The sequence below is a fragment of the Cervus elaphus genome, chromosome 18 (assembly GCF_910594005.1).
Source record: "Cervus elaphus chromosome 18, mCerEla1.1, whole genome shotgun sequence".
NCBI classification, from domain to species: domain Eukaryota; kingdom Metazoa; phylum Chordata; class Mammalia; order Artiodactyla; family Cervidae; genus Cervus; species Cervus elaphus.
The window spans coordinates 117,431,261-117,459,246 of record NC_057832.1 but is presented as its reverse complement, the minus strand read 5'-3'; the positions used below and the strand labels follow the sequence as shown (position 1 = coordinate 117,459,246).

The window sequence follows — 27,986 nt, the reverse complement described above, 5'->3', positions numbered from 1 at the left end:
CCTTGCCTGGAGAATTCCATGGACAGAGAAGCCTGGAGGGCTACAGTTCATGGGGTTGCGTAAAGTCAGACACGACTGAGCGACTAAATAACAGGTGGTCTTCCCACTGCACAGTCATATTAATCCATCAAGGATCCACGTTCCTGACAGCATGTGACACCAGGAGGGACACACAATAAGACGTGGCCCCAGTTCTTGGGTAGCTTCATTTTTAGGATTTCTCAGTAAATGCTGGCTTTGCTAATAGCAGACACAAAGCCACGTAGCCCAATGAGGTTTTATCAGATATTTTATTGGAAATGTAACCTGGCAATTTTACGAACATTACAGGACAGTGCTTTTGAGTCCTCTCTGATTTGACTGTATCTCTCTGTATTCTTTAGAGGGGGTTGGTCTTAAGGGGCGGAGTAATTTTTTGTTTTCAAGAGGCAATGTGACAAAAGTCATTGTGTATGTGTGTAGAGATAGAATTATGGCCTGAGTCACCTATTTGAAAAGGAAGTGGAGCCTGGCTGGGAAGGAGGAATAACACCCCAGAAAGTAACAAATTACTTCTTTTGCAAGATAACAGGGACAGCACCTCCAGGTCCATTCTGCACCGGCCATGAGCTCTGGTCTGCGTGGTGCTGCTGGAGCAGAAGTCTTTCAGGGAAGACCGACACAGGGGAAGCAGAGTCTTTCCTCTCCAGGCAGTACTGGAAACGCCCCACCGTCAGCCCATTCCCAAGAGGGTCTACCAGCCCCAGATCCCGTGGAGGGACCTAGGACCCTCCCTCCCGACATGGCTGACTGAGCCAAGATGAGAACTGACCCAAGGGCAGCCAGTCCAAGGGCGGGCTGGAGACCTCAGTGGCCTGGTCTAGGAAGAGGAAGGGAAGCCCCCGGGGCAGTGGTAAAGAATCCCCCTGCCGTGCAGGGGATGCAAGAGATGAGGGTTTGATTCTGGGGTTGAGAAGAGCACCTGGAGTAGGAAATGGTAACCCACTCCAGTATTCTTGCCTGGAAAACCCCACGGACAGAGGGGCCTGGTGGGCTACAGTCCGTGGAGTTGCAAAGAGTCGGACGCAGCTGAGCACACACACACACACATTACAAGAGGAGAAGGGCCACAGTCCACATCTTAGAATCTGAACCAGCTGGAGTCACAGCACACACAAACTTAAGGGAGCCAGGAGATACAGAAAAGGTAAGAGCAAAAGAACAGTCTAAATGGAAGCAACAGATGGGAGGCAGGAGCTAAGTCATCAGGTGGTCATGCGCTTCTGCAGTGTGCCATCAGTCCCCCCTCTGGTTGGCCTGCACCTTTCCTGACCGCTGCCAATCTGACACCTCTGCGTGCCAGGCTCTGTGCCAAGTACTTTCACAGGTTCCCCCCAAACCCTGACACGTCCAAGACCTAGCATCATTCTATGCTACAGATACGAAAACTAGACTCATGATGATTAAATAGTTATGTCACTTCTTACCACGTCAGGACTCGGCTAGGTCTGGGCCGAACCCATGCCCTACACCACTAAGCTGCACTAACCTACGAGACGTGTCCTTGTGGGGCCTGAGTACTCCCTGCCCCCATCTCCCACCCATGTGCCCCAACTGGAGGATCTTCCGCTTGTAAGAATCTGACACTCCCCAAGTCAAAGAATGTCCTCTGTGTAAAACCCCGTGAGAAGACTGCTTCCTTTGTAGGATGAAGAGAGCAGGGTCAAAGGTTTCCACCAAGAGCAGAGACCATGGCGCTGAGGGTAACAGAGTTCCTGGCCTGTGAGAACATTCTGGGAGAGTCTGACTTCTCCCCGCTTCTCAGTGGTCCTTAGGCAGCTGAGGAGGGTGCTTTTCATTGTTTAAGAAGCTACAGTGTGGGATGGGGGGGGGGGGGCGGGGAGACAGTGTGTTCTGCTCCTCCTCCAGAGGACATGTGAGCGGAAATGTGGGTTCTCTATCCCATTTGGAGTGAACAAATAAAGGGACTCGGGTTCTCTCTTATCAACCAGACTTTCTAAGACTGAGACAGTAAACATTTATTACTCCCAGGTAAGCTCTAGAGTCTGGTTCTGGCTGAGATAGCCATGGATACCCAAATATTTAAAAATGCTCCAGAAAGAAGCCCAGCGGAGTCCCCCCAATGGGAAGTGTCTGCAGGCTATTATTAATGGCGAGAGAAGTTCTGTAAAGCACTGCTAGGAAGTTATATCAAGCAGCCAGAGCCCGGCTAGGGCATTCTAGTAACAAACACCCAGCATGAAAGATCAGAGTCATCTTCTTTCACTTTCCAGACAGTAAACTCCATTTAAGTTCACATCAGCAGCAGAACCAGAGGTTCATCTTACGGTGATAACGAAAAATCTAGTAAGGAAGCAAAGCATGAATCTGGTTACAGTCAACAGCTGGATCCACTCCGCAGAGATGGTGCCTGTTGGTGTGTGACAGTACACACTTCCCAGCCAGAGGGCAGACTGATGGAGTGCACGTTTCTCAGTTTTCCTCCTTCCTACTGAGTCCAGTCGGGACGACCAATCCTCAGATACTGTTAAGGGTATGGTTTGTCTCAGAAGCCCCTGATGAGCTAAGTTTCTCCACACACTGGAACCTCTCTGTTGGACTTATCTTTCCCAGTGGTCTTTTTTTTTTTTTTTTTTTTTTACTTATCTACTTTTGCACCTCAAGCAAACAAATTCTAATTTAGACCCGGCCTGGATTTCTACGTGGTGAGAAGACTGGGGGAGGGAAAGGAGACAAGAAGGTACAGTGGCTGCACCCCTGGTCTGTTTGATGGTTGATGATTGGATAACCTCCACTTCTATCTTTCTGGCTTGACCCTGCCATTCCCTTTCACTCAGCTTCATGGCTCTTGCCTCATGGGTATGTGAACTCTGTTCACTTCTTGCCAAACTGTGGGTCCCGGCTGGCTGGAGTTCCTTGCAACAGGGACTGTGGGGCCTCTCTGCAGCATTTCAATCCCCAGGTCTCTTTCATTAATAAGCTCTGTGTCCTCAGGAAACCTTCGAGTAAAAGAGGATTCTCCAGGTCATTTCGTCCAGCGCCACATCTAGTGCAGGCAGGGGTGTCTTCTCCGGCAACCCCTGGAGAACATGCAAGTCCGCGTCTTCAGAAAGGAGCCTCCCAGGGGGCCAGCACCGTGACTCCTCTTCCTTTTCGTTAGGGAGATGCAAACCAGAGCTGGATCTCAGTCTCGGGTTCCTGGCTGGGAGGTGGTTACCCGTGAAGCTGGAACTCGGGCTCTGAGATCCCCAGGACCCCCCAGTTTCCATGGTATTGGATCCAGGTTCTAGCTAGAAAACTCTTCAATCCGGTATGTCAAAGTTCTGTTCATCATCTCCCTCAGCATGTCCCATACACTTGCCTTCAGACTGTAAGTTACGACAAGGGACTAGGTCTCACACACGTTTCTTAGGCCTTCTGTGATACCTGGTGTTGTGAATGTCACAGAGCAGATATTTTATACATGTGATTATCCTAGAGAGCAGCATGTTCAGATAGAGCCCTCCCGGGAGCCAAGCTGGCTGGGCTGACACTTTTTCCTAGTGCGGTCACACATAACTAGGCAGGGTGAAGTGTGGGCTTGGGTGACAAGGGGGAAAACGGGTCCTTTCCTTATCATTTGTCAAGAGTGTCTTGCTTAAATACTCGCAGACCTTGTCCCAGTCATGATAGGGAGGTTCCGGGGAAACAGGAGAGCACCAGAGGTACAAACAACTTTTCTGCCCAGGACTTGGGGCTTCTGCGCTATTGTCTTCTATCCCAGTCTCCAACCGAGAGTCAAAAACAAATCAAACTGATTTCAGTCAAGTTTCAGCAAGAACATCTCTGCCTTGATTTTGCTGTCTTATTTTGCTTTCCCTGGATAACAGCCAGAGATAGAGATAGGATTTTGGCAGGAGAAGGAATGTACCACAATATATGTATTTTTTAATCCTAAAGGTTCACTTTTTTCCTTTCACCAGCCTCATACTGCAGATGAAACTGTGAGATCTGTAAAGGGAAATTGGCCCAACTGCAGAGTCGCTTAGGAGTGGGACCAGGCTCAGACGCTTCCTGGTGACTGACTGACCCTCACAAAGGTACACACGGTGGCAAAGTTCCCCAGAAGCAAAGCCAGCGGCAAGAAGCTGCCAGGCTGTCCTCGCCCCATCTGGTGCTTAGCTCTCAGGGGTCTATGAAGCCCCTCAATCTGTCCATCACCGGGGGCGGGTCGTGAGCAGGCAATGCCAGCTCAAAAAACCTGCACTGTAACTGTCATCTCACTACTGAGGAAGTGAAAGCTGAGAGGCCGTGGGCACTTTCCAGGACTCTATAATGCTTCTAGAAGGTGCTGTAGCCTTTTCCGTTGATGATTGTCAGAATATCACACACCAGGAATGGAAAAGCCAGCTTACTGGCTTTGAAACGATAAGGAATAATATGACATATAAGTGGCTCTGAGGAACATGGTTCAGGCACAAACTCTAGGTTTTTCTGTCATTTCCCTGGGATCTCTAGCTTTTAAAGCTGGGGCTGCATATCCTGCCTCCAAGTTTTTAACCAGGACCTTGGCAAAGCTTTCTAGTAGCTTAAATGGCAGTAAAAGCCTGGATGCTTCGAATTAAGCTAATGAAAGAATTGTTCTCCTTAGGAAGCTTTTAACGTCAAGATTTTTGCTCACTCAATATTAAACAAAATATATTAGAAGGATTACTCTGGGAGACCTAGGAAGGCAGTCTTGAGTCATCTTTTCGGGCGGGGCAGGACACTGGAGCTCTGCTAGGGGAGCAGGAGAAGGGGGGAGGGCTTGGGCACTGGCTTCCAGCAGCCATCACACCACCAAGGAAGTGAGGAAGGTTCGGGCAAACATTCTCTGCCTCACAATGGGCTCCAGGGCTTGGAGGCTCTTCCATGCACCTGACTCTACACAGAGCTCAACCACTCTCAACATAACCTGTGATGGATCACCAGAGGCTGAACCTTGCTTTCCAACCTCTCTGAGACATTCTTCTAACTTCTGCTTAGGTCATATTTTTTTTGAAAAGATGGGGAAGCTGGGCTTTCTTCCAGGTCTTCCTGGGTTTCGCAACGTGGTGCTCTTGTGAAGTTCCGAAACTCAAGCTCGGCTCTAATCAAGCGTTCAGGACCCCACATTCCTCGACGTGCCAAGCAGTCCTCACCACGAGGTGCGGGGTGGTGGGGCTTTCCTCTTTCCCCTACCCTGCCCACACAGATAACCCTGAAAGGAGACAGCTTTACAAAACCCCTCCCCCACTGCCTTCCCCATACCACTGATTGGCCTCCAGACCTTCGGGGTTGACGCCCAGGCCCGAGGCTTCCAGCCCGGGTAGGAGGGGCCCCGGGGGGTCCGGCGGCGGTCCAGAGGGGTCCCGGTCCCCGCCGCAGCTGCCCCCGTGGCCCGCGCGCAGGTGGTCCTTGAGCGTCTGCTTGTAGCGGAAGCTGCGGCCGCACTGGGCGCAGGGGTAGGGCCGCTCGCCCGTGTGGATGCGCTGGTGCTTCATCAGGTGGTGCTTGCGGATGAAGCTCTTGCCGCAGTGCGTGCAGCTGAAGGGCCGCTCGCCCGTGTGCAGCCGCCGGTGGTTGAGCAGGTGCTCCTTGCGCATGAAGCTCTTGCTGCAGTCGGGGCAGGGGTAGGGCCGCTCGCCCGTGTGGATCATCTGGTGGCGGATGAGGGCCGAGTGGCCGTTGAAGTCAATGCCGCACTGTGGGCAGGAGAAGGGCCGCTCCTGCGCGTGGCCGCGTTGGTGCAGCAGCAGGCTGATCTTCAGGCTGAAGCTGCGGCCGCACTGCGCGCAGCGGAAGGGCCGCTCGCTGGCGTGCGCTCGCCGGTGGCTGGCCAGGCGCGCCTGGTCAGCGAAGCGCTTGGGGCAGTCGGGGCAGGGGAAGGGGCGCTCGGCGCTGTTGTGGACTCGAAGGTGGTAAGTGAGTCGGGACGGATGCGTGAAGGTCCTGGCGCAGTGAGGGCAGGTGGGGGGCGTCTCGCGGGCGGGGGCCGGGGGGCCGCCGTCGGCCGGTGGGGGCAAGTGCTTGGGACACTGGGCACAGGGGGCGGCGTGCTCGCCCGGAGGGCCGCACTGGTGGGTCAGCAGGAGGTCCTGGCTGAGGCTCTTGCCGCAGTGGTGGCAGGAGAAGACCGGCTCCCCGGCCGGGGGCGGCAGCGGGTAGGTGCCCAGCTGCGTGAAGGTCACTTGTCCCTCCGAGGCCTCGGCCAGGTCGGCGGCTGGACGTCCAAATGGCGCCAGGGGCGCGGACTGCGGGCTCTTGAAGGCCACGTCTGGGAACGGCTCCTTAGCTGCGGCTGCTGGTGGAGAAGCGAAGGCGACAGGCACCTCGGGGCACAGGGAAGCTCTGGCGAGGCCTTCAGCCTTGATGACCAGCTCTTCGTCTGCAAGAAAGGGCTCAGGGTCACACCCGGCCACCCCCCGGGCCCCCCACAGCTCTCCCGGGTCCCTGCCCGGCGCAGAGCAGGAAGTCAGCAGAGGGCTGAAACCGGCCCATCACCGGAGAGTTGCTACTGACCCTCTGCGGTGCTTCCGTTTGGACAGGAAGGGACCTGGCATCCCTCTTTCCAGCGACTTTCAGTGTCCTGGCGCACACACTCAGGTGTTCTCTGTTGCCTGTTGTGACCAGGCCTAAAATCATCTTTTTATCTAATCCTGTTCCTCCTTACTCCATCAGATATAAACCCCTCAATATAGCTCTCTGTCCCTTTATCTTTTGGAAAATACAGCACACATTTCTGCTCCTGTGTCTTTGCTCACCCTGCCCTCCTTCGGTAGAATGCACCCCTCCATTCCCAGCTTCCCAGGTTACACCCAAGCACTTGGTACCGGTTTTCTAAGGCCAGTTCCAGCGTCACGTCTTCTCAGGCTTTATCTAAATACCTAAAGGATAACTGATGGAATGTCCTCCAGACTCCTTATTTCTTGTGTATAAGTCATCCATCCCACACACCCTTGACGTTTAATAATAGGCATGCCTAGTACTGCAATGTGTCCCTCCAACAAAACTTATGGAAGAGCAGAAACTCTTTTTCTCTTTTAATTTTTATTTTCCAGGGTCTGAGCAGAGCACAGAAGATTAATAGGTTGCATTCAGTTGCATGAACCATTGTGTCTCCCCTGACCTTGAGATTCTCTTCTGTTCAGATGGCAAAATACAGACGCCGCTAAGTGTCTTAGAAGACAGGTGGTTCTCCCGTCCTGGTTTTGTCCTTAGGGAGAGCTCCTCACTGACACCCTCAATTGTGCCTCAGCTTGTCTCCCCTACCCCCTCCCGCTTTGGTCCTCTCTACGCGATCCTCCAATGTTCTTCTGCCCTCCTCTACCCTCATACTTTTCATCCGCGTGTACTTCCTTTTCTTCCTCTGACAATTCTAATTTGTCTTCACACTTAAGAGTGTGTTTTCTCACTTAAAATTTATCTTAGTTGGATTTCAGTTTCATTTCTTACTTGAACAAGCCTCCCCTCCCGCCCCGTTTCTCATTCCTCACCCACTTCCTTGCCTCCACAACCCCACTTCCCCTGCGGTTTCTACTCGGTGGTCTTGCCATACTCTGGGTCTGGGAGGCTCAGTACTCACCAGCATAGTTGCCTTTGCACATGTCACTCTCCTTGGGCTCCTGCGGAGCACCAACCTGGGTCTCTTCCTCTTGTTTAATCCAAGACAGAATATCTGATGTCGAAATGCCAGGCTCTGTTTGTGGGGGGGCGGGTCGGGGGAAGAGAAATGTCTTCAGGACTTGACTCAGAAAGTGGAAATAATCATGCTGGTGTGCTGAATACTACATTTTCCCCCAATATTTATCTCTAATTAACTATAACAACAAAACAAAATCAGCCTTAAAAAAACAAAAACACATATAACATCCAGAGAACCAATTCAAAATGAAACCAAATGTATGAATCTTTCCATGATAGACTCACCTTGATTCACTATTTTTGGTGGTGAAAAGTGAAAGTGATAGTCGCTCAGTCGTGTCCGACTTTTTGCGACCCCATGGACTGTGGCCTGCCTGGCTTCTCTGTCCATGGGATTCTCCAGGCAGGAATACTGGAGTGGGTTGCCATGCCCTTCTCCATGGGACCTTCCCAACCCTTCAAAACAAATCAAAATTTTTAGTTTGAAGATGACATCCTAAAATCATCTAGAAGCATGAGTACCTTTCATTTCATCAGCACACTTACTTTCAGAGTGTTTTCACATTTTTCTCTCACAGCATTTTTATGAGATAAGAAAGCAGGGGATCGCCTCTCCATTTAAGTTAGAGGGGGGCCCACAGAGGTTAAGTAAATTTCCAGTAAGGAAACACTTATAATGAAACACTATATTATCAAAGGTTTACTTTAAAATACAGGAAAAAAAAAAAACCCAACAACCAAACAAACAAGATTGACCAAAAACTTTTTAAGAATGTTAATTTAAAAACAAATATATTATCAGAATTACAAAATCAGGTTTAAGCACAGATCTGATTGCTCAGAAACATTTTTCAGGTTCTCAATTCCACGTTCAAGACAGCATATTACTTTTGCTTATTAATGACACAGGTTTTTGTTTCCTAAACCCTGAGAGTAGGGAGAATAGTATTTGCAAGTTCCTCAGGCCTTGGGGATTCTTTTGGAAAAGAAAAAAGAACAGCCTCTAAAGATTTTGCACATAACATGCCTCATTTGATCAGTACAGAAACAGCTGTGCTTGCTATTCCAGCCAAGGTCTATATAGCCTTTTTTGGCCTAAAAGAACAAGCTGGCACATTGACAGGGTCCAGAGAGTTAATTCAAGCTCTCTATATTATTTATCAAAAAAGCCTTGTATGCAGGTTATGGTTTTATTCCTAGCAAATGAACAGAACTCACTGTTATTGCTCAATGCCTTTTAAATCAGTTAGAGACTGCTGGGATCTAAAGGTATACACAAAGCAGAAATAAGAGGTTGGACAAGGCCCAACAGACTGTCAGGTTATGCAGACAGGAGAAGACAGGGTTCTGTGCACATTGTGGGCTGCCTTTCCAACTTCCTACTTTGAGCTACGAGGCTGAAGTGTACTAACCACAGTCCAGCCTTATCTTTTTTTCCTCCAAGATTTTATAAACATATATACATATATATATATATATGTATATATGTTAACTGCTTCATTCATCAATCTTCTAAATAACGAGTTAGTGCGCTAGAACCTCCAAATGTGATTCAAGTGGTTTTGACTATTTTTTCTTTAGTTTATCATAATGAACTCATAGAATGTTATATATTTGGTGAGTTTCAATCCATTGCAGTCATTATTCTTTTCTGTAACCATTTTTAAAACTGAGTATGATTAATTTACAATGTTGTGTTAGTTTCAGATATACAGTAAAGTGATTCAGTTATATATATATATGTATTTTTTATCAGATTCTTTTCCATTATCGGTTAATACAAGGTACTGAATATAGTTTCCTGCATTATACAGTAGGTCCTTGTTGTTTTTCTATTTTATATATAGTAGTGTGTATATGTTAATCCCAAACTCCTGATTCATCTCCTTCTCCCCACCCCTGACTAATTCCTTTGGTAACATTAAATTTGTTTTCTGTGTCTGTGAATCTGTTTCTGTCCCAGAAGTAAGTTCAAGTCATTATTCTTTTTAATGCTCAAATTGTCCCTTTTGGGCTAGGAGGAGCCCCTTCAGATCAGTTCTATGTCTTTTCTCATCATCAAATATCTAGTTTCCTTCATTTCTGGTATAACAAACTAGACCAGATTCATCTTGTATGTTTTCTGCTCCAAGCACACAATCAATAATCTGAGAAATGGAATTTAGAGACCACAATCTGGATGATAGGATGCCAACTGTTAATAGGTTGTCACTGCTTCTAGGTCTTTTCAACAGACAGAGCTATAAAATACCATTTAGAAAAACAAAATATAATCAGTTTATATTAATATTTATGACCATATTTAAAACTACAGTGTTTAACTGCTTTGATTTAATACTTGTATCTGTTCTCTCTTATCCCGAGAATCTTGGTTCCTAATAACACTGCATGTTTGCTTTATCTGAATGTACATTTCAAAACTATACCAGTATTATTAACAAAAATATTGACTCAATTTAAGATTTTTTGTGGTATACAGTTTAGTTTTTTCAGCATGTGTTTGATTTTATATCTTATTTTTTATGTAAATTATATACAAGGCTCCAAAATCAAAAGTATAAAATACATTCAGAGAGATCTAGCTTCCATCTCTAGTCTCTTTCCTTGTATAGGTAGCCATCCTCCTTGACTTTTGTTTTAATCCTCCATACATCTTCATTTTTTCCCTCTTTAAGAAGCATACTACACCAATTGTCTCGGACCTTCATTTTTTACTTCACAATATATTCCGGGATGCATGTCTGCAGCAGTATACACAGACCCTCCTCATTCCTTTCTGTAGCTGCACCACTGTGCATTCAGCATCTCCCCTGATGGGCATGTGGAGTCCTTCCAATCGTTTGTTACAGTATTAGTCAGCAGCCAACCGTAAAAGCTAAGGAGGACTGAAACAACAAGTCAGTTCTCCAGAAATGGGAGTGGTTACTGTTGTTACCGTCACTGGTTCAGTATGCCTTCACTGAACCTGGGGAGCCCCGGGAACGTAAGCCGGGGTCTTCCTGAATACTGATGCTAAAGTTCTAACTAGGTTAGTACAATGAAGTGAATGTTTATTTTGTTAAATAGCTGGATCTTAGCACTGCTGTCACTGAGTGCATGTAATAGGTGTGTCTACTACACTCGGCGGGAGTGATGGGAGTGTAGGACTGAGCACCTTTCGGAAGTGAGAGGAGAGGAGCAGGAGAACTGGAGTGGTCAGGGGGCCTCGTGCAGTCACCTGCCTGGTGACAGAAGGGCGACTGCTGGCCCAGCCACAAGGGCACCTGGAGTACCTCCTCACAGGCCTGGGGGACCGTAACAGTGGACACTTAAGGAGACACAGAAGAAAAGTAAAACCATTGGTTCATGCAAGCAGCAGGCTTTGGGGAAAGCCAGAGAAGAGAGAAACTGAAAATACTGATCAGGTAAGAGGAAACAGAGAAATGCTGAGGTTTTAGGTTCGAGAGGTGGTTAAAATAGAAAGGTGGATCACAAGAAAATATAAAATTTTAATGTCTATGCTGGTTGAATGTTATCATGTATGCTTTAAGCAGGTAGGGCCCAAGCTGTCTGAGAAGGAGCTGGAGCCTTGAGGTTCTGGGGTGTGTACAAAGGTATTATGAACTGAGTGAGTTAGAACTGATGCTGAGATATGAATTCTTAAGCAACAATGAAAATGCCCGGTACATGAAACTACTGTTGGTAAAGATACAAAACTCTTTTTGCAACTTTCAGGAAGCAGATATGGAACTATAACACAGTAGGTGACTATGTTGTGTATTTGTGTACTAAGCTAAGTTTTATTTCCAGGGTAATTCTTGTCTGCATGTAGGCTAAACAAAAATAAAGAGTTTATCACACTGGGATGTCTTAGTCACTGATTTTGTTTAGGAAAAGATGGTCTTGATGGACAAGAGTGAGCAGTGACAAAGGAGATAAGGGTGATGCACCCTAATCAATGATGAGCAAAGAAGTCTCCTTTGGGCTGCAAGTTTGGGAATGAATTTATTTTACTTTTCTAGAATCTTGGCTCAGGTCCAAGGCTTCCAAACTAGAAGAAGGGCTAGATAATAGGCTTTTAGTTATTATTCTGTCTGAACTTCTTAGTTAAGGCTTTTCTCCAAAGAATTCTAAAATACTGGAGTTCAATATTACAACTATCAGTGACCAAATAATGGCCACACACACATACACAGCTGGTCTGCATTTTGGCCCTAGTAACAAAGAAGAATTTCAGAAAATCTCAGGTTTATATTTTTCTGCATTCTCTCATTCACTACTATTTTCTACTAATTGGAAGCAATTTTATCTAAAATACGAGGCACCAATGACTGCTTCCTGGAAGGAATCATAATTTATTTTCCTTCATCAGATTCAGACAATGGTGACTACAACAGAATATAAAATGAATTCCAAGATATTTGGACATAAAAAGGAGGGGGTGCCACATGGTATGCTTACTATCCCCAAATCTATTCTACCTGTATATATTTTTACTTAATTACAATGCACAGTTCTTCCTAAACCTCTAAAATGGAGTAAGATAACAAAATATGGGCTTTATAAGAAATATGGATAAAATCCAAACATATTTTAGAAAATTGTTTCTAAAAATACATCAATATTTTAATATAAACATACTGGTCTACTAACAAATTACAAAGTGTGTTAAAATTAATTTTGAAGGGCCTCCCTGGTGGATCAGTGGTAAAGAATCCAGCTACCAATGAAGGAGAAATGGGTTTGATCCTTGATCTGGGAGGATCCCACATGCTGAGAAGCAACTAATCCTCTGTGCCACAACTACTGATTCTGTGCTCTAGAGCCTGGGAGCCGCCATTACTGAAGCCCAAGTGCCCCAGAGCCCATGCTCTGCAACAAGAGAAGCCACGGCAATAAGAAACCCTCAAACCGCAACTAGAGAGCAGTCCTCGTTGGCTGCAACTAGAGAAGAGCCGGCACAGCAACAAAGACCCAGCACAGCCAAAAATATATAGATAAATAAAATTTAAAAAAAAATTTTTAACTTTAAAAAGATGATGATGTTAAAGAAGAGGGCAGCTGCTTGCTCAATAATGAGAAGTTTTTCTTCTTTTCTTTTCCTATTAGAACAAGATGGGGAAAATGATATAAACAGAGTGAAGAATAATCAATGAAAAAAATATTTGATTAGTCCTGTCTCTAAAATGGCCCAGCATTAGTATCCACCTGGCATCCATGTGGACAGTCTGTTAGGCACCTTGACGGCTAGACAGGTAACACTATTCTCCACTGAAAGGAACCAGGACGTTTTTAATATGTTGGGAGAAGGAAAATCTAAAGTAGGCCCATGTTAACACAGCAGGCCTGAGACTGCCTGTCCTTGGAAGGCCTGCTCCCAAGGTTGGCACTTGGCTGACAAGCAGTTCCTGTGCTGATCTCAGGCTCTCCTCAATGTTAAGAGTGCCTCGCTGGGTCTCAGCTGTTTGCACAGCGTGGTTTATGCTGAAGATCCACTCCCCTTCTGGGAGTCTGGAATCTCAGAAAATGTCAGACAGAGGAGGCCTACGGGACCAGCCTGGGGTGCTGAGTCTCCGGAGAGTTTCTCTGGGAGACGACACTCATGTGTGTTGCCACAGCTTGTTGCTGGAGGAATTAAGTGTGGTCTATGAGGCGCTACTGAAAGGGGGCCCTGAAGCTGGCCCCCGGTTCCCTCCAGACTGCACCCTGAGCACCTTTGGTCTTTGCTGATTTTGCTTTGTGTCTTTTCGCTGTAATAAATCTCAGCCCTAAGCATGACTATATGCTGGGGCCCATGTCTTCTCCCAGCAATTACTCAGTGTAGGAGAAGTCTCAGAAACCCCAACAGAGTCTGGAACTTTTTTTTTTTAATGAAAACAGGTATTGAGGCAGTACTAAAAGGACACAGGAGATGGTTTAAAAGTCAGTTGTTGACAATTTGAGCAACCAAAAGAAAACAATTGAATTAAATGAATAAAAAGTCATGAAAATATAATTAAACCTAAAAGGGGGAAAATATTAAGGGTTCTAAAGGTTAGACATGTATGATTTTTTTTAAATGCTATATATTGATCAGTCTAAATTCTATGAATCCTATCTTTAAGTTCAGGTAAATACCTAGGCTGGTAATTACCAATGCAAACTAAAATTCCAAAGAATAAAACCAGAGTATTAAATAAATTAAATGCTTACACTGTTAATTTTAAGTAAAAATGTATTAAAGCATAAAAGGTGACTACCCACAAATGGAGTCTTAAAAACCAAGGTAAAAATAAATTGACAAAAAGGCAGCTAAATGAAACTTTCAAGTATCATCACAAACCAATTTACTTACACCTTTTCCATTCATCCCCAAACAATAAAATGATATACTCATTTTCTCACTGAGGTCTATGTCAGGTAACTAATAAAGTTGACCAAGGAGCCACTTCCAATAATGAATTTTTCTGCAATCAAATAACCCATCTTTATTTGTGATGTGATTTTAGACTCACTATTTATATCCAAGGTATAGAGATTAATAAAATTCAATCTGTTACACTGCCTAAATATAATCACCTACACATTCTTAAAAACAATGTGTGGCAGACATATACATTCCTCAAAATTCAGAGAAAGTTCACTTGAGATTTGAGTATTTCATTGTATATAAAATGTATACCACAAAATATATAAACAAATATTGAACTCTAGGTTAATGATATCCATGCTGAACTAGTTAGGAGGAAATGTCTTGCTATCTGCACTGATTTTAAAATACACAGAAAAGAGGATGTATTGATGGATGGACAGAGGGATGCAGAGATGGACACACATGTAATAAGAAGTAGAATAAAATGTTAGTGATAGAATCTAAGTGACTGGTATCTCAGTGTTCGTTGCAAAATTACTTCAACTTCTCTGACTGAAAATTTTCATAGTAAAATGTTAGAAAAAATAACAGTGCATGGAATGGGGGTGGGTTGTCAGAGATATTCATCTCACAGAGATGTCTGGAGGATGAAATTTCTATCTAGCAAACAAAATCTATATGAAATTTTTCTGATAACAGATGGGACTTGAGAGAAATAACAACTGGACTTGGGCTAGCAGTCTTCCCCACACAATATCAAATAGCTGCCAACCAGAAAAAAAAAACCTAGGCAGAGTTAGTTAGTGATAACTGGCTCCCAGACTGGGCAAAATTCACTGTGACCAGGTGGACATCATCAGGTCTGCCCTTTAAGGGCATTCCTGAGGGACCATGCAGACTCCCATCCCCTCAACACTTCTGAACAGCTGGACACATGCTCCCTCAATAGTCTCAGGCATGTGCTACTGATGGGTGAAGGCTTTGGACAAGGTGATTTCCAGGGCCTGCTGACCCATTCACAGTCTCCTTGCTTTAGGACCGAGAGGCTCCAGAAGCCCCAAGTCCTGCTTACCTTAGCTCCAAGCCGTCACCTCTGACCAGGAAACGGAGACAAGAGGTGGATATCTCTTCTCCACTCACCTTCGCTGGGGTCCGTGGGAATCCCACTCTCCTCTTGCCCAGCCTGGTCCTCTGTATTACGGTCTCCTTCTGGCTGAATCTGAGATAAGACATCGGGTTGATTCATGGCATAATCTAGGAGAGGAAAATGGGAAAGAGGGTATGACAAGTGATCAGTGAGGATGATAACGGCCATCGAAGCTGAACTGAAGGCGGTGAGGCCCACAGTCCCAGGGAACTTCTTTGAGTCTAGCACATGGGTCCCCAAGGCCTGGTCCGGGACCAGTCTGTGGCCTGTTAAGAACCAGGCCGTACAGCAGGAGGTGAGCAGCGGGTGAGCGAGTGAAGTTTCATCTGCTGCTCCCCATCACTCACATTACCACCTGAAACATGAGCCCCAACCCCTTCCGTGGAAAAACTGTCTTCTTCCAATAAACCGGTTCCTGTTGTCAAAAAAGGTGGGGACCGCTGGTCTAACCGTTCTCCCCATCCATTCACCTCCAACCATGGCTGGTGTCTATTGGGAAAGCGGTGAGAGGAGAGGTGATGTGTGGGAAAGGCTCATGTGCTCCTTGAGCACCGACTACCACCTCCACAGAGTATGAGTGAGGGCGCCTCAGCGAGGACAGGCGAGGCCACGGACTGCCGCCGCCATGGAGTAAGACTGAGGGCGCCTCAGCGAGGACAGGCGAGGCCCACGGATGGCCAGACTGCCGCCTCCATGGACTAAGAGCGCGTGCGCCTCAGTGAGGAGAGGCGAGGCCATAAACAGGAAGGACACCATGGAGACCACTGCAGCTGGCACACCCACAACCTTGAACTTCACCCTCTGCCCCTTGACTTGGCAGAAGGCGAAACTGTGACTTCCTATTTAGCAAGGCTGAACTGAACATCTTGGTGGCTTGGAACCAGAAATGTATGAGGACAGAGGGAAAATGAGGACACTGGAGGAAAAGGGATTGCTCTGAGACTTCCCATTCAAGTCCCCTCATTCAAACGGTGCCAACTTAGCCTCACCCATGGAGATGAGAGACTCATAGTTGCCCTTCATGATATTCTTGTAAAGTTCCTTTTGCCATTCTTCTAATTTTTCCCATTCTGGAGTGGAAAAATAGATGGAGATATCATCGAATGTCACAGGCACCTGCAATTATAATACATTGGGGTTAGTTTCTTTCACTGCAATTCAAGCACTCTACTACAAACACATCTCTACCTCCATGCATGCTAAGTAGCTTCAGTTGTGTCCAACTCTGTGCAACCCTAGGGCTGTAGCCAGCCAGGTTCCTCTGTCCATGGGATTCTCCAGGCAAGAATACTGGAGTGGGTTGCCATTTCCGTCTCCAACTATATATATGCCTACTAGTTACAAAAAACCTATGTGAGATGCCGAAAGGATACAGGCAAAACTTAAGACACAGATCTAACCTCCAAGAGTTGATGACGTTTTCACTGTGACAAACTTTAAGGCTGTGTGTTTTAGTCACCGATAGAGAGAGGTACAAATGCAAAGCAGTATTTAATTCACAGAACAGAGCCTATAGTGAATATCCATGAAGTACGAGGCTTATCTTAAGCAGCAAAATTATAAATATACAGTTTCAGTCTAAAAGAAGCATACGACTATATTCAGCTTAATGACCTGGACAACAGATTTTGGAAACAGCTATAAAGAGGCTGGACTAAGTCTAGAAAAGGTGGGATTTTGGTCAGTCCTAACAGACAGGTAGGTTACAAACAGGCCTAACAGGAACGGGAAAAACACTTAAGCGTGGAAAATGAGAGAATGCATTCAGAGAACAATTATGGATTCTGCCTAGCTGGAGTCGAGGTTGTATGAAGGGAATGGTCATAAGGAACCCCACCTTCCAGCATAATGTTGTTCAAAGCTAGGAGCTTATCCATAGGCAAATGGATATGTCTCTCTGTAGAGAAATCCAAGAGGGGCCTGGGGTGTTAAGGTACCAGGTGTGGGCACTGTCACCTAGTGTAAAGCTTCTCTACTTCTGCCATCATCATAACAGCTCATTCTTCCTTCACCCACTTGTGAGCTTTCCACAGTTTTATTCTTAAATATGAGTTAACTTATAAATACCAGTGACCACTGAGAGAAATCCTACAGCATGATCAAGAAAGACTAAAATGAAAAGAGGGGGAAAATGACTGTGGAAAAAAATAGAAATACCTAGGCAACAGAATCTTATATATAAAAACCTTACTAGTAATACCATAAGGATTTGAGAGAGATTAAAGCCATAAAAAACAGGATGAAAGACTCCTGGTAACTTCATATATATATATATACATATATATGTGTGTGTGTGTGTGTGTTTGTGTGTGTGTGTGTATTTTTTTCCTCCCCAAATTAAAAAATTCAATAAAAAGATACTCATCGTCATAAACTTCACATATCCTTTAAAATATAAAGGTCTATACAATTCTGTGAGGCAATTACATTTTCTAATTGCTTCATCTGTGTCATCAACCATAAATTTTGTTCCTTAGGAACTACTAGCATCGTAAACTACTCATTTCACATCCTGCTCAGCATCTAAAATCAAGCTGAGGGCAAATGTAGACAAACTCAATAGTCAAGTTTTATCTAACCTCACTACACGAAAGATTTGTGAAGGTTTACAACAGAAACACATATGATAAAACGATGGCAAAAATGAAGGATCAGGGTGGGTTTCCGGTTCAAGACGGTGAACTAGACACACAGGTACTGCCTTTCCCACCCATCATTGAGATGACAGTAAGTCAGACCAGGAGGGACTAAATATCAGTAACGGTACCAAGAACAAGAAGGAGAGGGTGTCCCCGATCAGAATTTCTGACGAGCTTCTCACTGAGACCTAGAGGATGCGTCAGGGCTGGGGCCTGGGGTTCGAGGAAGAGGCACCTCTGACAACGCACAGGGAAGGACTGCAGCGAGGAATGCAGAGAACTGCAAGCCCAAAGCTGGCAGAGACACTGGTAGGAGCAACAGCGGTTAGAAACTGCAGTCTGAAGGTCTATCTTCGGGACAGCAGGGCCCCCTCTCTTGTCCTCATCAGCCCTGGTAAAGCAGCATTTACCCCAAAGCTAAAACCCAGACCTCATCTCTGAAGAAATTAAAAAACCTGTCTGGAGACAGTATGGGGTCCTGGTGTGGGGCTGACAACTTAAGAGTCCTGCCTCACTCCTGGCCTCTGAGTGGCCCCCACACTGCTTGTTTGCTCCTTGCATGGCACCCTAAAGCAAAGCCCACCTACATGGGGCATCTAAGGGGAGAGCCTCTCGTGCAAAGGAAAGATCCTTTGGTTAAAAAGGCTGACACGGTGGTAGAGAAAAATGCAAGCTTCCTCTAATTACCCTATTAACCAAATCCTTCGCTTATACATATGAACAAACAACCAAGGATCACTCAATATTAAAAAATAAAACTGGGACTTCCCTGGTGGTCCAGGGGCTGAGACTCCATGCTCCCAAATGCAGAGGGCCCAGGTTTGATCCCTGGTCTGGGAACTAGATCCCACATGCTGCAACTAAGAGTGTGAGCCGCAACTGAGACTCACTGCCGCTAAACAAATATTAAAAAAAAAAAAAGTAAAACTGGACTTCCCTGGTGGTACAGTGTTAAGAATCCACCTGCCAATGCAAGGGCCATGGGTTTGATCCCTGGTCTGGGAAGATTCCACATGTTGTGGAGAAATGAGCCCATGTGCCACAACTACTGAACCCATGTGTCACAACTACTGAAGCCCGCATGCCCTAGAGCCAGCAAGTCACAACTGCTGAGCCTGAGTGCAGCAGCTACTGAAGGCCATGTGCCTAGAGTCTGTGCTCCAGAGTGCAGCCAAAAAATAAAATAAATGAATGAATAAACAAGTAAAATTAACAGCATCAAGATGAACATACACTGCAAAGAAATCCTAGATTAAAAAAAATTTTTAAAAGCTGAAGGAAAGTTATGACCAACCTAGATAGCATATTGAAAAGCAGAGACAGTACTTTGCCAACAAACGTCCGTCTAGTCAAAGCTATGGTTTTTCCAGTGGTCATGTATGGATGTGAGAGTTGGACTATAATGAAAGCTGAGCACCGAAGAATTGATGCTTTTGAACTGTGGTGTTGGACAAGACTCTTGAGACTCCCTTGGACTGCAAGGAGATCCAACCAGTCCATCCTAAAGGAGATCAGTCCTGAATATTCATTGGAAGGACTGATGCTGAAGCTGAAACTCCAATACTTTGGCCACCTGATGCAAAGAGCTGACTCATTTGAAAAGACCCTGATGCTGGGAAAGATTGAGGGCAGAAGGAGAAGGGGACAACAGAGGATGAGATGGCTGGATGGCATCACCGACTCAATGGACATGGGTTTGGGTGAACTCTGGGAGTTGGTGATGGACAGGGAGGCCTGGCATGCTGTGGTTCATGTGGTCGCAAAAAGTCGGACACGACTGAGTGACTGAATTGAACTGAACTGAACACATATTCACAGAGACATTCAAGTAGATATTATATCCATTAAAAAAGAAAAATTCAGGCTGGTTTAAAAAAGGAGAAAATAAATATTCTTTACAATTAAATATATAATTGTTAAAATGAGAAAGGTTGGAAGGAAAAGTAACAGAACTCCAGTTTAAAAGGTGAAAAATATGAAGGAAAAGTTAAAGAGATAAAGACAAGAATCCATCATCTGTCAAACAGTAATTCCACAAAGAGAACAGAAAAAAAAATGCGGACGGGGGAAACAAAAGATTGTAAAAATAGAATCACAGAAGAAAATTTCCCAGAGCGGAAAATCAGTCTTCTGATTGTGAAAGGTGACACCAAGTGCCCAACATAAATTTTAAAAGACCTACACCCAAGACATAACAAGTACAAATAGAAGATAAAAGCTTCCAGAGAGAGAAAAAAAACTATTCCTTACAAATGAGAATTGATTTGTTATTAAACTTTTCACCAATGACATTTGATGTAATGAAAAAAAGAACTGGTGCCTTTGACACTGTGGGAGAAGTGGACTATTACTCAGCCTTAAAAAGGCAGTTCTGACACCTGCCCTGACATGGATTAATCTTGACGGTGTCATGCCCAGGGAAATACTCCCTCACAAGGAAACAGATACAGTACGAGCCCACCTAGATGAGGACCTGGAGCGGACAGAGTCACAGAGATGGAAAGCAAGACGGGGGTCACCAGGGGCTAGGGGAGGGGGTCCTGGGAGGATCTATAGGTACATCACTCAAGTTTTGCAAAATGAAGACGCTCTGAAGACGGATGCTGGTGATAGATGCCTAAGAGGGAAATGTACTTAATGCCACTGAACCGTCCATTTAAAATGGCTAAAATGGTAAATATTTTTTCTTTTACTCCCTCTCCCCTAAAATGGTCAATTTTATGTCACATATATTTTACCACAATTACAAAAATTAAAATGAAGAAATGATTTTTGAGGGAGAATTATTTTGAACGTGGCATTCAAAAATAAGGTCAGAGTAGGAGCGTTTTCAACAAATCAAGGACACGAAAGTGTCCCTGTGGCCCATATTTCAAACTGGTAAATCTTCTATATATTTTAATTTCATGAAATAATCTTTGAGAGGAATCACATGATTTTATATACAAATTTGAAGTTTAAGAAGGACAGTTTAGATACTATCCATTTACCTAGGTAAGACAGTAAGTAGCTTTAACTTACCTTCTCTGCTATTCTTATGGCCCAACACCAAGTTTAAATTACTCCCAAGAACTCTGGGAGGTGCCCAGGTACACACACCATACACACAGTGAGGAAGGCTCTCTCTGAGGCTGAGTCTGACCCTCCCGGCCACCTGCTCACCCCTGTACCTTGAGGAAGTCTCCATCTTCTCTGTTTGCCCCCTGACCCCACGCTCAGTCCTCTATCCCCCACTCTCTGCCCTGCAACAGCTCTTGCAAGGTCCCCAGCAAAGTTGTGTTGTCAAACTGCATTCACCATCCTCATCTTTCTAGACCTCTCAGCAACATATCTGCCCACACGACCACTGTCCCTTGACCCTGTGGCCCACACACTCACTGGCCGCCACTCCCTCCCCTGGTGCTTGGTCCTTGGACTCTTTTCTCCTGCCTCTCCACCTTCTCTCCTGAGGTCATCACTTCTGGCTTCATGACTTACGATACAATCTGCACGTCAATGATTTCCAAATATTTCTCACTTTTGAGCTTCAGAGACCACTTAGCACCACTCCTGAACATATCCCGGGCATCTCAAACTTAATGCTGCCAAAGGGGCACCAATTCCTTCCCTCCGTAAACACCAAGACCATCCGCCCAGACCTCCAAGTCAAAAACCTAAGAGTCCGTGGTTGAGACCACCTGCTCTGGAGCCAACTGGGTCACAATCTAACTCCGCTATTTACATTTACTGACTGCATGAGCTTGGGCTCAAGTTAGGCTTCTTATGAAAGTAACCAAAGTACTTACAACAGTAAGTGCTCAGAAATTATCACGCAGTAAATTTATAATTACTATTGTTCTTAATTCCTCATTCCCTAGTTCCCATCAGTAAATCTTACTGTCAACTGTGCCATCAAAACGTCCTCAATCTGCACGCTTGTCTCCCTCTGCACTGCTGTTACCCTCAGCAAAGTCACTCTTGGCCCTCCTGCCCTGACGGCTGCCTTACAGTTTTCCCCCTGCTTCTGTTCTTACCCCTATGAGCCATTCTTCACAGAGCGGTCAAAGAGATTCTTTCAGAATATAAACCAGATATAACTCCTCCACTTAAAACCTTCCAACCTTCTCATTCTAATTCAGATAAAGACCACATTCCTCACCTTGGTCTCCAAGGCCCTACATTGGTGGTTTACAACCAGAGTCCCATGTTAGAATCGTCTATGGAGTTTTAAGATCAATGGTTAGGCCCCATCCTCAACCTGCTAAGTTAGAACATCCAGACATGATGCCCATCAGAATTTTCAAAGTCTCCCAGATGACTCCTGTAGAACCAGGGCTGAAAAACCCTGCCCTAAACGAGTCACCGCCTTTGTCTCTGGCCATGCTCTACTTGTTCACAGCAAACCAGCCGGTTGGCCTTTTTCCTTCCTCTCGGTGTTCCAAGTTTGTTTGTGCCTTTGGGACTTGGCACCAGGTATTCTTTCTGCCTGGAAGGTTCTCGCTCAGACCTTCTCCCAGTAGGGTCCTTCCTGTCATTTACTCTCAGCCTAAATACTAGCTCCTCTACTAGACCTTCTCTGACATCCAATCTAAAAAAGAAATCACCAGATAACACTTTCATTTTTTACTGAGGCCCTTAAATGGATTTATTTTGTTTGTTTGTACTGTCTTTCCCCCTAAAATTTAAGCTCCAGGGGAGCTTGCATGAATTGTTCACTGCTGTGCCTTCGAGAACTAGATACCAAGCCAACAGTATATGTTCAAGAAATACTTGTTGAATGAATGAATAAATAAACGGGCATGTTTGGAAACTAGCTGTCTCTGTCTTCCAGAACTCAAGAATGGTGTTTATTTCCTGTTGCTTTATGGGCTATTCCCTCCGGAGAGGCCGGGCCTGAGCAGGACAGCGCACCGTGTAAAGGGTGAAGGACAGGCCCCCCATGGATCCTAGCCCCACAGACAGCCCCCCATCCTTACACCAACCATTTGATTCTACATCTCACTCCTCTGTCCTCTTTTTTTTTTTTTTAATCTGGAATTGCCAACAAGTTCAAATTGACTGATTTCAATGATATTTAATTTTGTTTCCAATCAAGACTGCAGCGGACAGATTAATACAGAAAAAAAGTGACTTGGGGATAATGGGTAGGAGAAAGAAGAAAAAAAAAAAATCCATCTGCCGGATAGCCAACTTTGGGCTAAGAAGAGTCTTCCAGTCTGAAGTCTGACATTTCCCATGATCAGAACATGTAAACTGAACATGGAATGCTTCCCAAATAGACAGACACAGAGAGCCACTTCCTGGTGACTTCGGCCTCACTGATTGACCAAGACCGCCTGTTACTAACAGTCTAAGGATGAGGGGACAACAGAGGATGAGATGGTCGGATGGCATCACCGACTCAATGGACAAGAGTTGGAGCAAGCTCCAGGAGATGGTGAAGGACAGGGAAGCCTGGCATGGTGCAGTCCATGGGGTCGCAGAGTCAGACACGACCGAGCGACTGAACGACAATAAGGACGAGGGCTTGCACCCCCCAAGAGCAGTGCAAGGCTTACCTTTGGAATGTCTCCTTTGATGCCCGGGGGCAGCCGCAGGATCCAGAAGTTCCTGTTCCTCAGCAGGTTCTCCAAGTTCTCCAGCCGCCTCTGCAGCAGCCCGTACTCCTGGAGCAGGGTCCCCAGCACGGCCCACTTGCCCTCCAGCTGGTTTCCGAGATCCGCCACTGTCTTCTCACAGCTGGCCAGCTTCTTCTCTGCCGTGCCGGTCCGGCCTTCCAGGTGCAGCAGTCGCCGGCTATGGACTTCCACCTTTCTCTCAATGGCCTGCACGGCCGCCACCACCGTCCACAGGGAGATGGCCGCGGTCTGCAAGTGAGCTTCGTTTGCCGCTGGGGCTGCGGGGAGAGGGAGCGCCTGCAGGGAGGTAAGGCATTCGGAATCCCACTCGGAAGTCTGTGCGTGGTGGGGAGACGGGAGGAGACATCGAGGGTTAGAAGGGGCCCTAATCCAAAGCAAAATCATACAAGCGCTGCTTCCGTGGCCAGTCGCGATTACTCTAAGTACAGGTTTAGTACTGCCTGCTCAAGCCTCATCTTTGTGGAGCTCAGCGGCACCAAAAGCCAAGAGAACTCAGGGGTGGATGAGCTAAGACAGTGACCAGGTGAAACTGGACCAAGCAGCGGCCTGGGGCATTCCCTGGGGTGGAAGGCCCTGAGCCGGCCGCCCAGGGGCCAGGCTGCGGTGGCATCCTCTGCCTCTGCAAAAGCTCGAAGCGCACCAGGATCTCTCCAGGTCTCACTGAGCTCCGTGCCCTCTGATAAACCCCTTCTTTACTGACTTACGCTCTGGCCTTGTCCACCACCTGGCTGACAGCCACAGCCATATCAGGCAGTAGTAGTTGAATAAGCCATGAATGCTGCACGTGGAGAAAACATGGTGGTTCTTTTCTAATACTTGCAAGTTATAAAACCGAAGGCTGAACAGACTTGTTTAATCTGATCCACCCTGTGTTTCTCCAGAGGGCAGACAGAACTAGAACCAACATTGAATTTTTGGGAAGGGAAACTTTGATCTGTATAAATGAGTATGGAACTAGGTCTTTCCAAGAAAATAACAGGCTCCCCCGATCACTTTGAGCATACTTTGAGCATACTTTGAAACATGAGTGTATTTTTTTAAAAAATGAAATTCCTACAACATAGAGGAGGTTGGACAAGGATGATCTCTGCAAAGCCTTCCAACTATGAATCTGATAACCTGCTCTCTGGCCACAACCTCTGATCTCTCCCACGACCTTATTCTCTTTTCACCTGCTCTGTGATCCCATTGAACCCTTGATCCTTCCATTTGCTTCTGGTTTACCGGCCTGCTCCAGGCTTTGCTTTCTTCCTTGGCTGATCATTTCAGCTAACTTCAACCCTTCACTTCTCTTTCTGCCTCAGCGGCTCGGCTAACTTCCAGCTTTGAATCAATTGTTCTTATTCTCTGTTCCTGGAAGGAGGCTGGGAAGCCCAAGGAAATGAAGTCGCACAACAGGGTAAACTGGTGTCACCACGCACTCCTGGTCTCTAAGCTCAGCAGGAACACCACACTGTCTGGTTTCTGCCCCCTACCACCACGTTTCTTTTCCTATCCACAGACTGGCCACTACAAGCCCCTGGCCTTCTTTAACCTGCCGTAAAGCGCTTCTCAAACTAATGAGCACACCTGGAGATCCCCTTAAAATGCAGACTCTGACTCAGTAGGTCTGGGAGGAAAACTGAGAGTCTGCATTTTAAACGAGCTCCCAGGTGATGCCAACACTGCTGGTTCAGGGATCGCAGGCTGAGCAGTAAGCCTCCTGCTTGCTGCAGGCCCCCTGCCTCTCAGGAGATGACATGGCCTCCTACTTTGAGAATTAAGAGTAATTAGACCCTGGAGAGTGGGAATCCGGGGAGTCTCTCTCAACTTTCTCTTTTCTTCACACTCCTTCTCACTTCAAACTCAGTGGCTTAGTCTATATGCTTTCTTCTTCCCTTTCCTCAGGAAAAAGGTTCATCCTACTCAAAACCTTGTGCTCTGAATGCCACCTCCTTCCACATGTTAAAATACACTGATCTTATCTCTTTTTTTTCAGTCAATATTTCAATCCCTCCTGAGTGTTCTCCATGGGATATACCTGCACTGTTCAATATGGTAGCCATGTGTGGCTACTGAAAACCTGAAATGCCCTTATTTCAATTGAGATGTGCAGTGAGTATAAAATACACACCAGGTTTCAAAGACGCAGTATGAGGAGGAAAATGTAAAACTTCATCGATAATTTCTTAATACTAACTACACACTGAAATATTTTGCATGCACGGGGCTAAATAAAACCTATCCTGAAAGTTCATTTCATCTGTTTCTTTTTACTTCTAAAAAACGTGACGACTGGGAATTCCCAGCCGGCCTAGTGGTTTGACCTCGGCAGCTTTCACTGCAGAGGGTCTGGCAAAAAAACCACAAAGAAATAAATAAATTTAAAGTGTGACTACTAGAAAATGTAAGGTTATCTATATGGCTTCCATTATATTCCTATTGGACAGGGCTAGCATAGACACACGATCGTCTCTACCATAGTGGAAAAACAAGATCCAAAAGGGGAAAAATAGGTCCCCTCTGCTCTGGCCCCCGCCCCATTGCTGCTGCTCCCCTTTTCCTCCTCTCACTTTGCGACTCAGTACGCCAGTCTGGCTCCTGAGCCACTACAATGGCTGAACTTGGGGTGCGCAGAGGCTTCTTAGCCGGCAAATCCTGGGCCCCCCTGTCCGGTCCTGGTATTGACGCGTCCCTGGCTGGTTCTCACGAAGCTCTTGGGTGCAGGGACGGTCACGGCCCGCTCCGCTGGCTTAGCCACGGATAGAGCCGGCTTGGCCTCGCGGCCGGCCTGCAGTAAACATCCGCTGAACGAATAAACGCGCAGAAGGTAACCCCGCGCTCGGAAACCTGCACTCGGCAACCCGACAGAGGGCCTCCTGTGTGTCCGGCATCCCCCGACACGCGCTGGGTACTGGGGATCCCTGCGCTCCCGCGGTCCTTCAACACACCTAACTTGCCGTCACCCCGCATTTTGGGCTGCACGAGGCTCGGGGTGTGGGTGGGGGTGCTGCAGCGAGGGTGACTCTTGTGGGGTCCGCTCCCAGGGCTGGAGAACGGCTGATGAAAACATCAAATCAAGCCACCATCCTCCCCTGCCCCGCGTCCTGCAGCGGGGCTAGCAGCAGGCGGGGGCGGGTGGGGCGGTCGTCTCTGAACTCATCCCTCCCACTGGGCTAAGAGGCTGTCTCTGCTGCAAACCTCCAAACGGGATGGGGAGCCGGGGACTCGCACGGAGGTGCGGAGACCGCACGAAGCGGAGAGCGAGCGGTCCCAGACCCGCACTCGGCGTCGGGGTTCCCCCAGCTCCTGGGCCCTCCCCTGCCGGCGGGACCCCAAGAGAGATGTCTTCTGCTCAGTCGTCGGGGCTGCGCCCAACTCCGCGGCCCCGCGCCTGACAGGAGGCCGGCTCCCTGCCCTCCCCCCGCCTCCCCTCGGGTCCGGGTCTCAGAGCCCTAGGCGCCCCGACCCTCCCGGGCTCGTTGCGCTCAACGCGGCGCGAGCCACCCTTACCGGAGCAGGGGCCGCCTCGGCCATGGCCCCCTGCGCTGTCCGGCCCGGAGCCGGAGTAGCCGCCGCCGCCGCCGCCCCACACAGGCCGGCCCCCCGGCCTCTCCGCAGGCGGCGCGCGCCCGGCCCTGCCTTCCCCCGCCCGGGCTCTCGCTCGCCCGTCGGGCCCGGCCTGCTCGGGGCGCGGGGACACGATGGAGACGCGGGCAGCCGTGCGGCGTTGCTCGGGTGGCGGGCGGGTTCGGCCCCACTCGCTCGGCCCGCGGCGACCCCTCAGCTGGCGCTTTGTGGGCACCGAGCGCACCCCGGGGACCGCTCGGGCCTAGACGCGCCGCCCGCCAGCCGCGGCAGCGCGCCCCCTGCCGGCCCCGGCGGCCACTTGCGCCCCACCGGGCTTCTGGTCGGCTCCGTTCGGCTCCGCTGCGGAACCCAGGGGGTCCCGTTTTCTCACGAGCCCCCGAGAGTGCTCCACAGATGGGTACTAGGAGCCCAGCCACAAACCGGGGCTCGTTCTGGGAAGTGTTTTTCTTCCTGGACCCCAATCAGCCGGCCCCGCCTGAGGGGAGGCGCCAGGGGGAGGGCGGCCGGTTGCAGGAAGGTGTAAATGGGCGGAATGCCAGGGCTAGGTGCTGGACCCGGGCGACCGGAGCCCGTGGGTTAGACTGAGGGACAAGACACAAAGATCTGTGATGGAGACGACGTTCATCGCTGGCAGAAACTGCAGATGTGGCTCCCAAGGAGAAGCGGTTCCCATCCCACGTGGACGGTGTCAAGACCAAAACTTACTCCGCAGTGGTCCTTATATCTCGGATGACGGGAGTTGTGGTTTGCTGGGTCTGTGCTACCCAACAGCGAAGAACTAAGTGTAATCTGCGAAGGCTGTGGATTTCAGGCTGACAGAGCGTGTGTTACAGTTTAAAAACAAAACAAAACAAAACAAAACAAAACAAAAAACACATAACTGAGTTTCCAGCCCAGCCTTCCTTTCAAACAGGCTGAACCTGACTCGAGTCCTCCGGAATCTGTATTTCAGTAAACGATTCAAGTCAATGCCCTTAACAGGCAGAGTAGATGCAAATCTCAAAAGTATGAGAAGCGTCCTGTTGGGCCACCTACTCTTG

At 47.3% G+C, this 27,986-nt stretch overlaps 1 protein-coding gene across 2 annotated transcripts; it reads right to left on the bottom strand.

The window, feature by feature from the left end:
* Nucleotides 1-271: 271 nt before the first annotated feature.
* On the bottom strand, nt 272-27,363 carry ZNF398 (zinc finger protein 398). Of its 2 annotated transcripts, none has more exons than XM_043872446.1 (6): nt 26,869-27,363; nt 23,296-23,691; nt 16,109-16,235; nt 15,113-15,226; nt 7,583-7,696; nt 272-6,385 (listed from the first exon to the last, which is right to left on the bottom strand). In XM_043872446.1, exons 1-6 carry the CDS (start codon nt 26,890-26,892, stop codon nt 5,235-5,237), a joined length of 1,926 nt encoding a protein of 641 aa, XP_043728381.1. In that variant the 5' UTR covers nt 26,893-27,363; the 3' UTR covers nt 272-5,234. The 2 variants fall into 2 exon arrangements, with proteins under 2 accessions (XP_043728381.1, XP_043728382.1); XM_043872447.1 differs by having other exon boundaries at nt 23,296-23,652.
* Nucleotides 27,364-27,986: the final 623 nt, after the last annotated feature.